This window comes from Parambassis ranga, chromosome 4, assembly GCF_900634625.1.
Source record: "Parambassis ranga chromosome 4, fParRan2.1, whole genome shotgun sequence".
In the NCBI taxonomy this organism is placed as follows: domain Eukaryota; kingdom Metazoa; phylum Chordata; class Actinopteri; family Ambassidae; genus Parambassis; species Parambassis ranga.
The window spans coordinates 10,141,152-10,154,398 of record NC_041025.1 but is presented as its reverse complement, the minus strand read 5'-3'; the positions used below and the strand labels follow the sequence as shown (position 1 = coordinate 10,154,398).

The window sequence follows — 13,247 nt, the reverse complement described above, 5'->3', positions numbered from 1 at the left end:
TCAGAGACTCAGACTCAAGTCAGACAAACAAAGACTTTAGACTTGACTTGGACTTGGAAAGAATGACTTGTCAACATCTCTGTGACATGGCTCTGCTGTGTCGCACTGTTCCTTTCCTATTTCTCTTCTACCTCCACTGCCTTATTATGTATTCCTTTGCCTTCTCTATCAGCAGACCCAGGGGGTCTAACTCGCACATCTGCGGATCGTCCCCTGTGCCAGATGCCTCCTGGCATCGTAAACCTGTTCTCCTCCTGCTTCTTGTCCTCCTTATTTCCCCTTCTAGGGTTCATTTTCCCAGAGGGACATCCTGCTGTCTGACCCTGCCGCTTGGGATTCTTTGCAACCAAAACCAAACAAGGCCTTCCACTCTCAGGATGCTCTAGATTGACTTTACTTTGCATGGGATGTTTTCCCTGCATTCCTGCACAGCTTCATTAAACCTAATGAGCTCGTGTCAGTCTACTCCAGAGGCAACAGACATTCTCAGCTGCCAAAACAATAACTAGGAAATATCCGGAATTGTTTGTTTTTAATACTAGTCCACTGCAATGGCAGGCTTTCCATCCACATCTTGCTGCTGTTCTTTCTCCACATACCCACTTATCTGAGTTCTAAATAAACCATAAAGTACTTCTTCATGCCAATGGCCCTATATTCACTCTCTTTTGAGTTTGTTGTTGCTCCATATGACTCCTTGACCTCCTGAGCATCAAGGAGTGAGAGCGCATCAGGAAATCTGAGCTCGTCTTTCATCCTTCATCGAGAGGAGTGACCCTGGGCTTTAGCGGTAGATGCAGAAAGGAAATGATAACTGGGGTTGATGTTATTCTCTGGAAACAAAGCCTGAAAGATGCTGCAGAGCTCCTGAGAGGCTGTTATCTGGCTGTAAAATTACCAGCGGAGTATGTGAGCACTTGTCCGAAAAAGACAGAAAAACTTTGACTTCATGCCTTCATTCCCATAGCACACTCTAATATGTGCTGCACAGGGCCAAATGGCAGGAGAGAATAGCTTCTCCCCACACTCCCAGGTCCTGCTTCACACTGTTTTCACTCCACGCTGCCAGCCAAAGCAATTTGTCTGGCGAGCACTTAACCAGTGTGGCACAGTGGGCCACATGGGTTTTGCAGCTCACCTCACACATTCTCTCTATGTCTTTGTGTTCATTTTTCTCCATCACACACCTCCTTATCTGTCCATCTGAACCCTTTTCTCCTGTGTTGGCTGGCAGTTATTTAAAACAGGAAAATAGGTCTCAGTAGCAGGTTACCATGGGAGGGGTGTGTGTCTGTATGTGTGTGTGTGTAGAGCTGGTTCTCCTCTGTGGTGAGCTGTAAATGCTGTTATCTGGGAACCATTGTAAGTCTTTCTGATTGTGTGTGTGTGTGTGTGTGTGTGAAGCATCCATCTGTCTGCAGGCGGAGGCCCCCGCCCGCAGCACAGCTCTTCTAAACACACAGATAAGATGCAGCTGATGAAACAATTTTAGTTCTCAGAGAACGGAGCGTTGCACGTGTTGTCCATTATTGACTTCCTCGTCCTTGAGTTTCTCATCCCTCTCTTGTTCACCATCTCCCTCTTTAATCCCCTCATCTCATCTTCAAGCCTTTTACTTGCTCTTTTTTCTCCTCTCCTTCCTCTCCTGTTTTGTTACTAGGAGGTACAGCTTAAGATGCTGTCCTGCAACTTATTTTTATATTTAAAAAAAGTAAATATAGTTGGACCACTGAGAGGCGACAGGCTGCTGGCTGCATTTAAGTGAGAGACAGTATTGATACTGCTCCAGCTCCAGACAGTTGCAAGTGTTTGCTGTAAATGTGCTTGCAATACCAGACACTGTAAGTGGTATCTAGACTATTAGGGCTCATTCAAAGCTACTGAAGTCTTGTCTGTTATTTCAGCCACTTAGACCACAGACTTCAATATACTATAGCAATGTATCAGAGAGCAATTGCACAGGGTGTTTGTCCCTGTGGAACCCGGAGAATGTGGTAATAAATATATGAACAATTTTGCTATGTGCTAAGTGCTATGTCTAAGCAACTTTAAAGGAAGTTTGATAAGCAGCTTTCAGTGCCAGAAAAGAAACGCTGGAATCAAAAAAACCAAGAATTAAGAAAACTCTGCAAAGCCTCATCATTACATTGTCATTGTAATGCAGACATAATTCTATATTTAGCACTTCTAAAGAACTGGAAGTGTGTCTGCAGCTTAAATGTTCTTCTTTCTTTTGTTGTTCAATTTCTTTGATTTACTGTTTATGTTCTTTTTTTTCTCTTTAAAGCCCCTCAGTCTCCAATAATCCTCTATTTACCAGGCTGCATCTCCCCTCTCCTCTCACCTTTTTTCAATTTAATCTTGTCTTTCAACAAATCACCCTTCTGTCCTCAATGAAAGCGTTCCATGTGTCTTCAATTACTCTGCTCCCCACAATCTTGACCTCTGCACCTCCTCGCAGCCACTTTCATTTCTCTGGAGTTCTGCCTGGCTCGTAGGAAGCCTTGCTTCTTCCGACTTCAGAGGTGAAGGAACAAACTATGGTGGTCTACTAAAATTTCAAGGTGAGCTGTGAGTGTGTGGTAACACACTGGGCAGAGATCTCAGTCTCCACAGGAAGGATGTCAAGATGTGTTTCTAAGGATGTATGTTACTTTAAAAAACACCGGTTTCACTCTGAGACAGATATTTCACACATTTACAGCTTTAACATAATCCTTGCTTTTTAGGAGCACTGCTGAGATGTCACCACTGCTAACGCGTGTGCCCTTTTTCAGATGGATCTTATCGGTGTTGCAGTTAAATCACAGGACAAACTAACCTGTAGGGATATGGAGATGTGAACCTATCAGTGTCAATTCTGTGGAAAGCAAACAATAAAACTGCAATTTCACAAAGAAATACTCATATTAGATAGTGAAAATACAAAACAGTGTCCCTGTGTGCATAATTGTGATGTTGTACCTGTTAGCTGGTGTAGAGAACACGCCCAGAATAATGTCCCTGCCGTGCATCCTGATGATGGGGCTGGTAGAGTGGAGCAGGTTAAAGTAGAAGTGTGAATCACCGGGTACGGAGCAGTTCAGACGAGCCTTTAGGAACGATGTCCACTGCTTCTCCAGGACACGCTGCGACCCGCCTTGATCGCGTTTACATACTCGAGCCACACGAGAAACCACCACCTGAGAGAAGTCCAAGTTGATGTTAGATGTTAGATAGTATTCCCTGGTATCTTAAAAAAGGCATATTTAAAAGGTCTTTTGAACTCCAGGCTCTCTAAAGAGCCATTTGCGTGTTATTTGCAATGTGGAAACCCTGTTTTGACAGATCATTGTTTTATAATGGTAAATTTAATATCAATTATTCATGAAATGTCAGTGCATCTCAAAATTGGTTCTTTGAACTCACAACAGCGATGCTGTTTAAGTATCCATTTACTCTGCGCTCTGTAAACATGTCAAAAGCAGAGACCTTGTGCAAGCACCTCTCCCCAATGTGAACTGCTTATTTATTAGCAAAACAGGTGCCTCGAAAAAAAAGCTGTATCCTCAGCTACAAGCAGGAGATACACAGACATTTCTCAGGTTACTTCAGACATGAGTTGTGTGCTAAGACCGTGATTTGCTGGATTAGATATGCAAACAAACAAACGCAGGGATGAAAGGTCATCATAGCTGTGGAACAACAGCTGATATCCACGTAACAGCAATGGAGACATATTAGACTAGCATCTCCTTTCATGGGTGTATTTTAATGACACAGCTTACATGTTTTTGTTTTTAAAATATGCTACCAGCAGCTCTTCTGTATGAATACTGAGAGTTTACGAGATCAGGATATTTCCATCTCAATGACTTCTTTACCTTCTCCAGGTAATTGAACTCCATGGCTATCTCTCTGAAGAAGAAATAGATGTGAGGTCCCCACTCCACAGCACTGACAAAATATGGCTCTGTGTGGCAAAACAGGAGATGTTAAAAAAGAGAGAAGAAGCAGGAAGGGATGTATAGAGAGAAAGTGTTTAATGAAATATAGATGGTCTCCAAGAGAGGGAGACGAACAGCATCGCCATTCTGCAATTGCATCATTAATTCCCACAACACAGAAGTAACATGAGGGGCAATGAGAAAGAGGCACAAGCCATGCTTAATTTCATTACATGGTGAAAGGGGATTTCACAGCAAACAATAAGCGCATTATGAGTCCCCAGCGTTTCGGAGAAATGAGTTTCACGCTCCGCATTTTGGCGCTATTACACCAAGGACCTTCTACAACCTGTGTTTGACCACGATGTGGACGGTCCTGTCAGAGAGCAGTGAGCCTGACGGTGTTTTGACCAGTGACCTGATCATTAAGCTGTCAGCCTGCTGACTCAGACTTCTACTGCTGGCATGTGTATTGATCCTGCGTGCTGCTAAGTAATGTGGACACACACTCAAACTCTGATGAAGCCAGCAGGCCGGATGCTGAATAGAAGGTGTACTTGAGAAAACTGCACCACCGTAGCTACAAATACTTCTGACTTTAAATGTCACTGGATGAGGCTGATCAGCCTGGTAGCTTTATTCTGACTGTCTGTCTGAAAGCAGAATATCCAGATATGAATGTTGTGTGTGGGGGCACACGCCATAAAAAACAGCATGCACACACAATCTAATAAGTATACACACACACAATGATGCACAAACACACAGACACACATCTGTAGTTACCTCTGAACCATTTGGAGTCGTGCTTGACAGTGCGCAGAGCGGGACTGTCCCCAAGGCTACGATAGATCACCGCATCAATGGCCAGGAAGTCTGTCACTGTGGCTGTAAACAGATTCCCCTCTGACACACACACACACACAAAAACACTGGTGAGTTAGACAGCCTGTTGGGGCAACAACACATCCGCAATCATTGATGCTGAATTTAATGTAATCATACTCTGAACATCCTGCATCACAAACATGATACAAGTGACTGGTCAACAATATAATTGCAGAAACATAATGACAACTTTGCATCAGCACTCCTACACAAAAACATTTTTTTTTTTTTTTACTGTTAGCTAACATCAGATTAGGAGTTGATGGTTGAACAGTAACGGCTCCCCAAAGCTTAATCCACTGAACACTGTTGATTTGATTAGTGAAGTGTTTAAATCTGATGAAGTAAACAAGAGAGAATTAAAATGAGGCAGAAGCCTCGCAACGGCTCTGTTTTGCTGAGCTACAATAGTCCAAAATATAATTTCATGTGAGAGTGTATTTCTCCAGTCCTCATTCATTGGCTCATTCAGACCTTCATGTCTCAGGTGCAGAAGTGTGTCTTACCTGCAAACACAGCAACATTGGCGTGCTTGGGGTCATAGGGGCATCTTGCCATCCCACTCACTGTGTCTCCAACCATTTCCAGAGTGTCACCCTATAAAGCACACACACAGATGTAGCCACCAATCAGCTAACAGTATAAATGCATCTACAGCAGCATCATGAATAAAAAGCCACGAGAGAATGGCAATTAGGGAGCGTCACCGTAAGTGCAAACTAATGAATCACTGGTGGCAATTAAGCACAGCAGCAACAACATGAGAGTCACATTCTCACGCATGAATAGAACAACACACAAACATACAGACACATAGGGTTCCATACGCCCACGTTAAGTCCCGTTCATAATTCACACACAATAATTGCAGCTCAGACTGTGGCATGTTTGCCTCTGCTCCACTATCGCTTTCTGTCAATTACACAAACACAAGTTTGCCAGAAGCAAAAATTTCAAGAGTTTCAACTGAGTGTTGAAAATGAAATAATTTATCCGTGTCATTTCATTAAACCCCAGCTATAAATAAAACAGTAGCTAGCATCACTAACTAGTCCCCAGAGAAACAGACAACCTATCAGGCAGAGACAGGTGTGTTACACACTGCTGTAGAATGTCATTAGTCGCTGACAGATAATGGGCCAGGTACGTCTCCACTGTTGCACTACGTCTGAAATGTGAGTGACTGAAAATAACAGTGGTGGAAAAAAATCTTTGATAGTGAATCTCTGCCTCCTTCCCTTTCTCCCTCTAACTCACCTGCCTTCATTTCTCATTTAATTTCACTGCAGGATGATGTGAAATCAGCCGAGTCAATGATTAATATTTATGTGTAGTTTTTATTCCACAAGTTTAAAATTGTTACTGTAATTGAGCGTGACAGGGATTGGCTGCAAAGTAGAGCACAGTCAGCTGCATAGTGGAGGATTCAGGTGAGCCTTCTGCATGATGGATACAAACCTTCAGAGCTGGACAAATGTTTTTTTTGTAGCCTGGAAAGCCGATGACTCTGAAAGGTCATGTTTCATCTGACAGAATCACAGAGTGTATGAAGACGGACAAACCCTCCCTGGTGTCATGATGAGGTTTCCAGAGGAGCGGTTCTGTGGCTCAGGCTGTCCTGTCAGACCCTCACTCCTAACTAATCCAAAAGATGTGTTCCATGAAAAGGTGCTGAGGAGGAGGGGTAACCGATGGGATGACCTCTGATGGTTCCAGCCTGTCACTCAAATCTGTCATGCCCTTAATTATGCATAAGTTCAACTCCTAATGCTTTTTAATAATGAAACATAGATGGGACATTCATGTTTAGGTGTCATCAGCAGGGAGGGAGAACCAAACATGTTTATTTCAGTATATTATTTTTTTTTTTAACACATACCGATTACCCACATCAACTCTGTTTGTTTGTAAACTGGTTGAAGGTTTGTCCAGAAGGATTCTGTTCTGCCTCACGGTATAGAGACAGTATATACCTATGGATGGAGGGTCTGTCTCCTGCAGGTTAATGAAGCAGTATCTCGATTGTCTGTGGGAGGCTCCAACCACCGCCATGTTGGCAAAGAGGTGGAGCCCTGAGGCAGGCAGGCAGTCATGGAAGCAGGAAGCTCATGCTGTGAATCAGCACCTGCCTGTCACTCAAAACGGTCACGCCCATAATCATGTGTAATCCTTATTTAATTAAAATGAGTTATTAATAGAGACCCAAAGCGTTCTTTGTATGGGGCTGTAAACATGTTTATTTCTTCTGTAGTGATGTTCATTTTAACCCTTATGGGGATTGACTGATCTTTGGAGCCGGCCCCCTAGAGGCTGCAGGGTGAACTGCAGTTTTAAACACTTCTGCATGGGCTTCATTTCTCAGCCCTAGACGTTCCCTCTTCTTGAGAATATATTCAGATTTACAAGCCAATCAACACATGTAGTTTGAATTGTGTGCTGTCTGCATCTATCAATGGAACAGCTTTTCTCACTTTAGTACAAACAAATAAATAAATAAATAACCAAACAAGTCACGTCTTCTGTGTTACCCGCTGGATTCTCTTTTTTCCCCCTCTTTGTGTTCTTGATTTTCCGTCTCTGACTCTCAATGATAACAAGCTCAGCAGACCACAAAGTTTAACCACCGAGAAATAACAACTGTTGTTTCTCAGGAAAACAAGACACTGGAACTGCCAGACAACAGGGATAAATAACTCCTGGAGAGGAAGTCAACATCGCCTCAAGTGCTGAACAAACAACTCTAATCAAGCTGTAAGTTTTCACCTGAACAGACGTGCTAATTGCTCTGAGGAAGTGAGATCTATGTCTTAGAAAATAGGTATTTATTCATTAGCCATCCAGCCATAAGGAATAAATGCATGGGCAGACCTCTCACAGTGTGGAGCTGTAATGACAAGCGTGATACTTACAGTATAGTTGGCACATAAGGGGTTGAAAGCGTTGGTCCCGCACAAGAAAAGGCCTCCCTGTCTACTGAGCACAACCTTCATGTAGTTACGACACTCATCCTGCAGAAATAAAAGCCACAAAGACAGAGAGAGCTTAATATGCAGGAGGGGTGAACGTGAAGAGAAGAAAGGCAAAGTGATGGAGCAAAAATAGGGTTTATTTTTCAGAGGCTGATTATCTGAACCGCTCTGTGAAATGAAGCTTTTCAGTTGCCTGATGTGTAGAATTATCACACCATTAACGCTGTCAATCATATTGATACAGTCTGAATGTAGCCTGCAGAGACTTTAAGACTCTACCCACTTCACACATGCACACACGTACACACATATGCAGCTGCTGCTGATTGGCAGACGGTAATCCAAACCAGCCTCAGGAATTTAAAACAGCAACAGATTTAAGGATAATTTCCCCACCATCAGGCGTCGAACTACATGAAGCCCACCTAATGACTAAATAAAGCTGACTCACAGTTCAATTCTTCCATGTTTTGTAATGAGGAGTCGTGACTCGTGTAAGCGCCACATAATAGCTGCTTTTGCCCCACAGTCCCAAATGGTAATAAATGTTGCCGTAGTTAAACTGAATTAATCTCCCACCATGACAAAAGTACAGTGTTTCCACCCTGACGTGCATGTGCGGTTATAAAATGTAGCCCAAGTCTTCCTGTTATATTCATTTATCCATTTTTTTTATTTTCCCAGCAGGCTAAATTTAACTTTTATTTGTTCTTTAAATCTCATTTTAACCATTTAACAAATGTGCGGTACTACTGTCTAAAACCCATCCACCGTTTTTAGTTAATTATCCCACTGAGAAAGCATTTATATATTTTTTATTATATTTATTTCTATATTTTGTCTATAAAGCCTGTATAAACTTACTATTGAAACATTACAATAGGCCTCTGTTAATGCTGTATTAGGTCAGACAATTCAGAATTGTTCTTATTAGTAATTGCACTAGCTACCATTATAGAAATAAATATGTTTGTGACTATGGGTACAAACATAATTCTTTGTGTTAGTTTATCCACTGTTTTTTGGTTTAAATATATGGCACTTAATTCTTAAGAAAACCCTAAACACAGGAGGTTTTAAGGAGACTTTCTGGATTTTAATCACTTTAAAATTAAGCACCCTCTCATCACCGCCAGCATTTGTTGTGGATATGAGCTTTCCATCTCTAACTGAATCAAACTTTGGATAATTTTGCAGCCCAGAGATGTAAAATCATGTTTAGTATGTCACACACATACTTGACCGGCCCTCATGTTTTATCTCAGATCCATATCTTCTGAATGGGAAGCACTGTCTTAAGGGCTTAGCAAGTAACATGATAACAAACAAACAAAGAACATAACACTGCAGTAAATCTGAGTGTGCACAGGGTTTTGCATTTTTCCATGGGCGCCAAGCGTAAATAACAGTAATGACCTTTGACTTTAAAAGCCAAAAGGTACTGACAGCAGTTTGTATTTGCAGAGCCGAGCCAGCCACCTGTGTGTGCAGAGTGAGTGCTGATGTACAGTAGATCACTGGTAGACAGCCGCCAGCATTCCCCCCCACTGTCCCAGCCAGGAAGGCACCAACTCCCCAACAACCAATACACACACATACACACCAGATGGGGTTGACATCAAGACCACCCCCCATACTGATGTCATCGGAAAGAGAAGCAGGGCTGAACCGGTGGTAGTGGTGGTGATAGCTGGTATGTCAAATGACAGTGTGTGTGTGTGTGTGTGTGTGTGTGTGCGTGCGTGTGTGTGAGGGTGTGTGCAAGAGATCAGAGGGAAAGCAGTGATATGAGAGATGGGTGAGTGTTATTCCAGATGCTCCGCCCTACACAGCTCTCCCTCACCTTCCCACTTCGCTCCCTGCAGGGTTATCATCTTTCAACAGAAAAAAAGAGAAAAGAAAGACTTGTTTTCATGTGTGAGTGTGCAATGTGTGTGTGTGTGTGTGTTCGTTAGGGTGTGTCAAGCTTGAGGTGTAAATTTCTAATGGCACAGCACTATGTGACAAACTGAGGTGTGACAGTATATGCCTATGTCACTCCCCCACATGCAGAATGCCTCCTGTGTGCCTTGTGTAGTGCTAGCTCTCTATGTGCATGCACATATACTCCTGTGTGTGTGTGTGTGTATCACAGCACAGATGCATGTTCATGTGTGAGAATCATTTGCATGCTGTTTGTCGGTGGGATTGCAGTCTGTCGGCTTGGTCAGAGCTGTAATCACAAAGCTAGATGAAGCACCCTTAATAACAACCCAGTCCTTCTGCCAGCATCTCAGAGCGGGGAGTGAATACTTAGAAAAGCCAAACCACTGCACAAATGTGTCCATTTGGCAGTGCCTGTAGACATAAAACGAAACAAGGTTTGTAGTGTTTCAGCTATTCAGTTCTGATTGCACATTTGCACTTTACAGACATCAAAAAATCCATCCATTGCTGCATTTCATTAAAACATATTCCACTATTCTAGTAAGTTGTTTGGCAGGTCAGAGTCTGGTTTTTACTCAAAGCCCAATTCAGTCAGCAGGATCACTTTTATATTGTCATTTCCACATTAAATACAAACCGCTTATAAAGGATCAGGCAGTGAATCACTCAATTAAACAATTATAAATGTTCCAAATGTTGTATGTCCTGACGCCTCCCCCTTCTCCCCTCTGCCTCCCCCTCTTTCATTCTCTGCACCCTCTCTCCCTGGGCACAATCCAGACAAAACGCCACCTGTGCCGGCTGGCAAGCCTTCCCAAGATGCAGACGACTGCAGCCCTCCTCCACCTCCTCTTCCTCTTCCTCTTACTGACAGTGGCAGAGCTGCTGGGCTCTGAAAAATTAATCTGCAGCACAGATGAGTTACACAGGGGCACACTCCTTAGTGCAAACGTGAATGTATGGTTCGTATTTGCACTTTAGTGAATGAAAAGGGAATGTGGGGAATAACAGGGAGAGGTGGTCCACAGGTGTAAGCATGTTTGCATATACAAATCTGCATTTTTATAAACCCAACACTGAGCAGGCAGCAGGTTTTAATAAGCTCCCTGCTTTCTAGGCAGATGTTAGCCAGGCTCTAGTTCTCCACTGCAGATGTTGACTGAGCAAGTGCATTCCTCACTTTTGTAAGTCTCAACCACGGGCACCATCTTCCCTATAGCGCACGTCCAACAGACACACAAATGCAAGTAATCACACACACAGTCAACAAGTTTTCTGTTGCTACAACACAGCTGCTCCAAACAACCTGAGGCAGTCAGACACCATTAAATGTGAGGAGGCTCCACCTTCAGCATCTGCTTTCCATATTGTCCAGAATTCAGCCTTTACTCTTATATGATAAACAACCTTTTTGTTGGCCTAAACCTGGGCTCAGTGTTTGTTACAATAATGAAAATAATACACCTAATGATGGTGGCGTGTTACCTCCAGCATTCTCATGTTTGGTTTAACTGAATTATAAAACAGGTTAAGATCATAAAATCTGCTCATTAAGAGCAACCACAGCAGTTTTTTGTCATAAAATATAATGTCATCATGATGACCTGCTTTAGTAATGTTCTTACAAACGGAGCTATCTAAAAGCAGTACATCAGGGGGTCGTATTTAGCAAGCTGCTCCTCTAAATCTCCAAAGTTTCCATTACATGCCTGGCTGGTCCCCTGATGTTAGCGACCAGGGAGAAGAGATCGCTGCTCTGCCAAGAGCCGCCATTGAGCCAGAACTCTCCTACACAAACACACAACCTCACACACGTAGGCTATACTGTACACACAATACACACACACAAAGCCTTGGCTAAGCCTCTTCTCCACTCATTAACAACAGGTCTGTCATTTCCAAAAAAAAAAAAAAAAAAAACCCTTGATGCACCATTTGAGTGAGAACAGAGTGACTCTCCATTGCAGGAATAATGCGTGTATGTGTGTATGTTTGTGTGCATGTGGGCGGAGGATAAATTAACAACGGTACCAAATTAGCAGCAATGTGCTGTTCTGAGTGATGCGGTCTTACTCAGCATGTTAAAGCTAATCCGTGTCCCTCTGCAGCGCTTCTTCACTGTTTGATGGTAATTCTGTCTGAACACACCACAGGCCACAAACAACAGACACATGAGGAAGGCTGAGATAATAGAGATACCAGGATAAATGAGGAAGAGAGAGAGGGGGAGAGACAGGGAGAGAGAGAGGGAGAGAGAGGGAGAGGGAGAGCAGAGGGTTTTCCAGGCCAGTCAGCCATGTGGCAGCCTCAGCAGTGGACCTGACCTACAGCAAGACCTACAGATCATGGGGTCAGCTGAGCCACACTCCCCGGTGGTTACACACTCACACATGCACACACACCATTCAATCCTTGACCATAACCACTTAACCTGCATCACCCCTGGACAGCCCTCCAACTGACAACCTGCAGAGAAAACCATTGCAAACTGTCATATAAACCAAATTGTGATTGATAAATCCATCCATCCATCATCTATTAACCCGCTCCAACCTGCAGTGCAGGGTCATGGGGAGCTGGAGCCTATCCCAGCTAACTAAGGGTGAGAGGCAGGTACACCCTGGACAGGTCACCAGTCTATTGCAGGGCAACGTACAGACAGACAACCACAGACAGTCAGGAGAACGTGCAAACTCCACACAGAAAGGCTCCAGTCAGAATCGAACCAGGAACCTTCTTGCTGTGAGGCTGATTGATAAATGATACATACAATTATGAATAAATCAATATGTGCTTTGTTGCACAACGGTATGGGAAATGTAATGCAGCATATAGTACACCCTACAATTACAGCCAGTAACACCTCTGTGTGTCCACACAGCATTGTCTTCTAAACGTTTTCATTCATTGACAAAGAGGAGTGCTCCTCCATCCTCTCTTTTCAAAAAACAGAAAAGCATCATGACTTTGGTGTGGATGGAGCTTGTCATCCCGCACAAGCTTGTCAACCACAACAAACACATGTCTATAGCATTCAGTTTGATTATTATCTAATAGGTAGTATTGCCTTCTAGAGACATGTGATGTGAAGAATGAGGACTTCAGCATGTGCATTTGTGGCATTTTAAATAGAATAATTTTAGCAGCCAAAAGCAGTGAAACTTAATCTTGTGATGGTCCCACCCAGAAAAGGCATTTGAGCCGGACAATTGAAAACCCAGAGCTCCTCCGAGAGCACGATCAGCCCAATATTGATCAAACAATCTCACTAAGTGCCGCTTATAACGACGCCCAGCTGCTCTTTAAAAGCATTCTTTGCGGAATAGCCTTTGTTTGCACGTGCATGCCACAATGCCATAGACTGATGCGTTGGCACAGAGCCACCTCTGGAGAATGTCTCACCCGCTATCTCTCGCTCTCTCCGGATATCATGAAGGAAAGAGTGAAGCAAGGGGAGAGAACAACAGCAGTAAACAGTCAAAAGGACAAATGCAGGAGAGATAAAGGAGGAGGAGGAAGCAAAGGACAAAGAAAAATA

General features: G+C 43.2%; 1 protein-coding gene across 1 annotated transcript in view; it reads right to left on the bottom strand.

Annotated features, from left to right (window-relative positions):
- The window catches only part of sema6bb (sema domain, transmembrane domain (TM), and cytoplasmic domain, (semaphorin) 6Bb), a 109,416-nt gene that overhangs the window by 33,444 nt on the left and 62,725 nt on the right, over positions 1-13,247 (bottom strand). The window contains exons 6-10 of the mRNA XM_028404298.1: positions 7,724-7,822; positions 5,321-5,411; positions 4,713-4,832; positions 3,864-3,952; positions 2,965-3,182 (exon numbers count right to left, since the gene is read on the bottom strand). Of these exons, the coding sequence (XP_028260099.1) occupies positions 2,965-3,182; positions 3,864-3,952; positions 4,713-4,832; positions 5,321-5,411; positions 7,724-7,822 (617 nt within the window). The remainder of the gene's footprint in view (positions 1-2,964; positions 3,183-3,863; positions 3,953-4,712; positions 4,833-5,320; positions 5,412-7,723; positions 7,823-13,247) is intronic.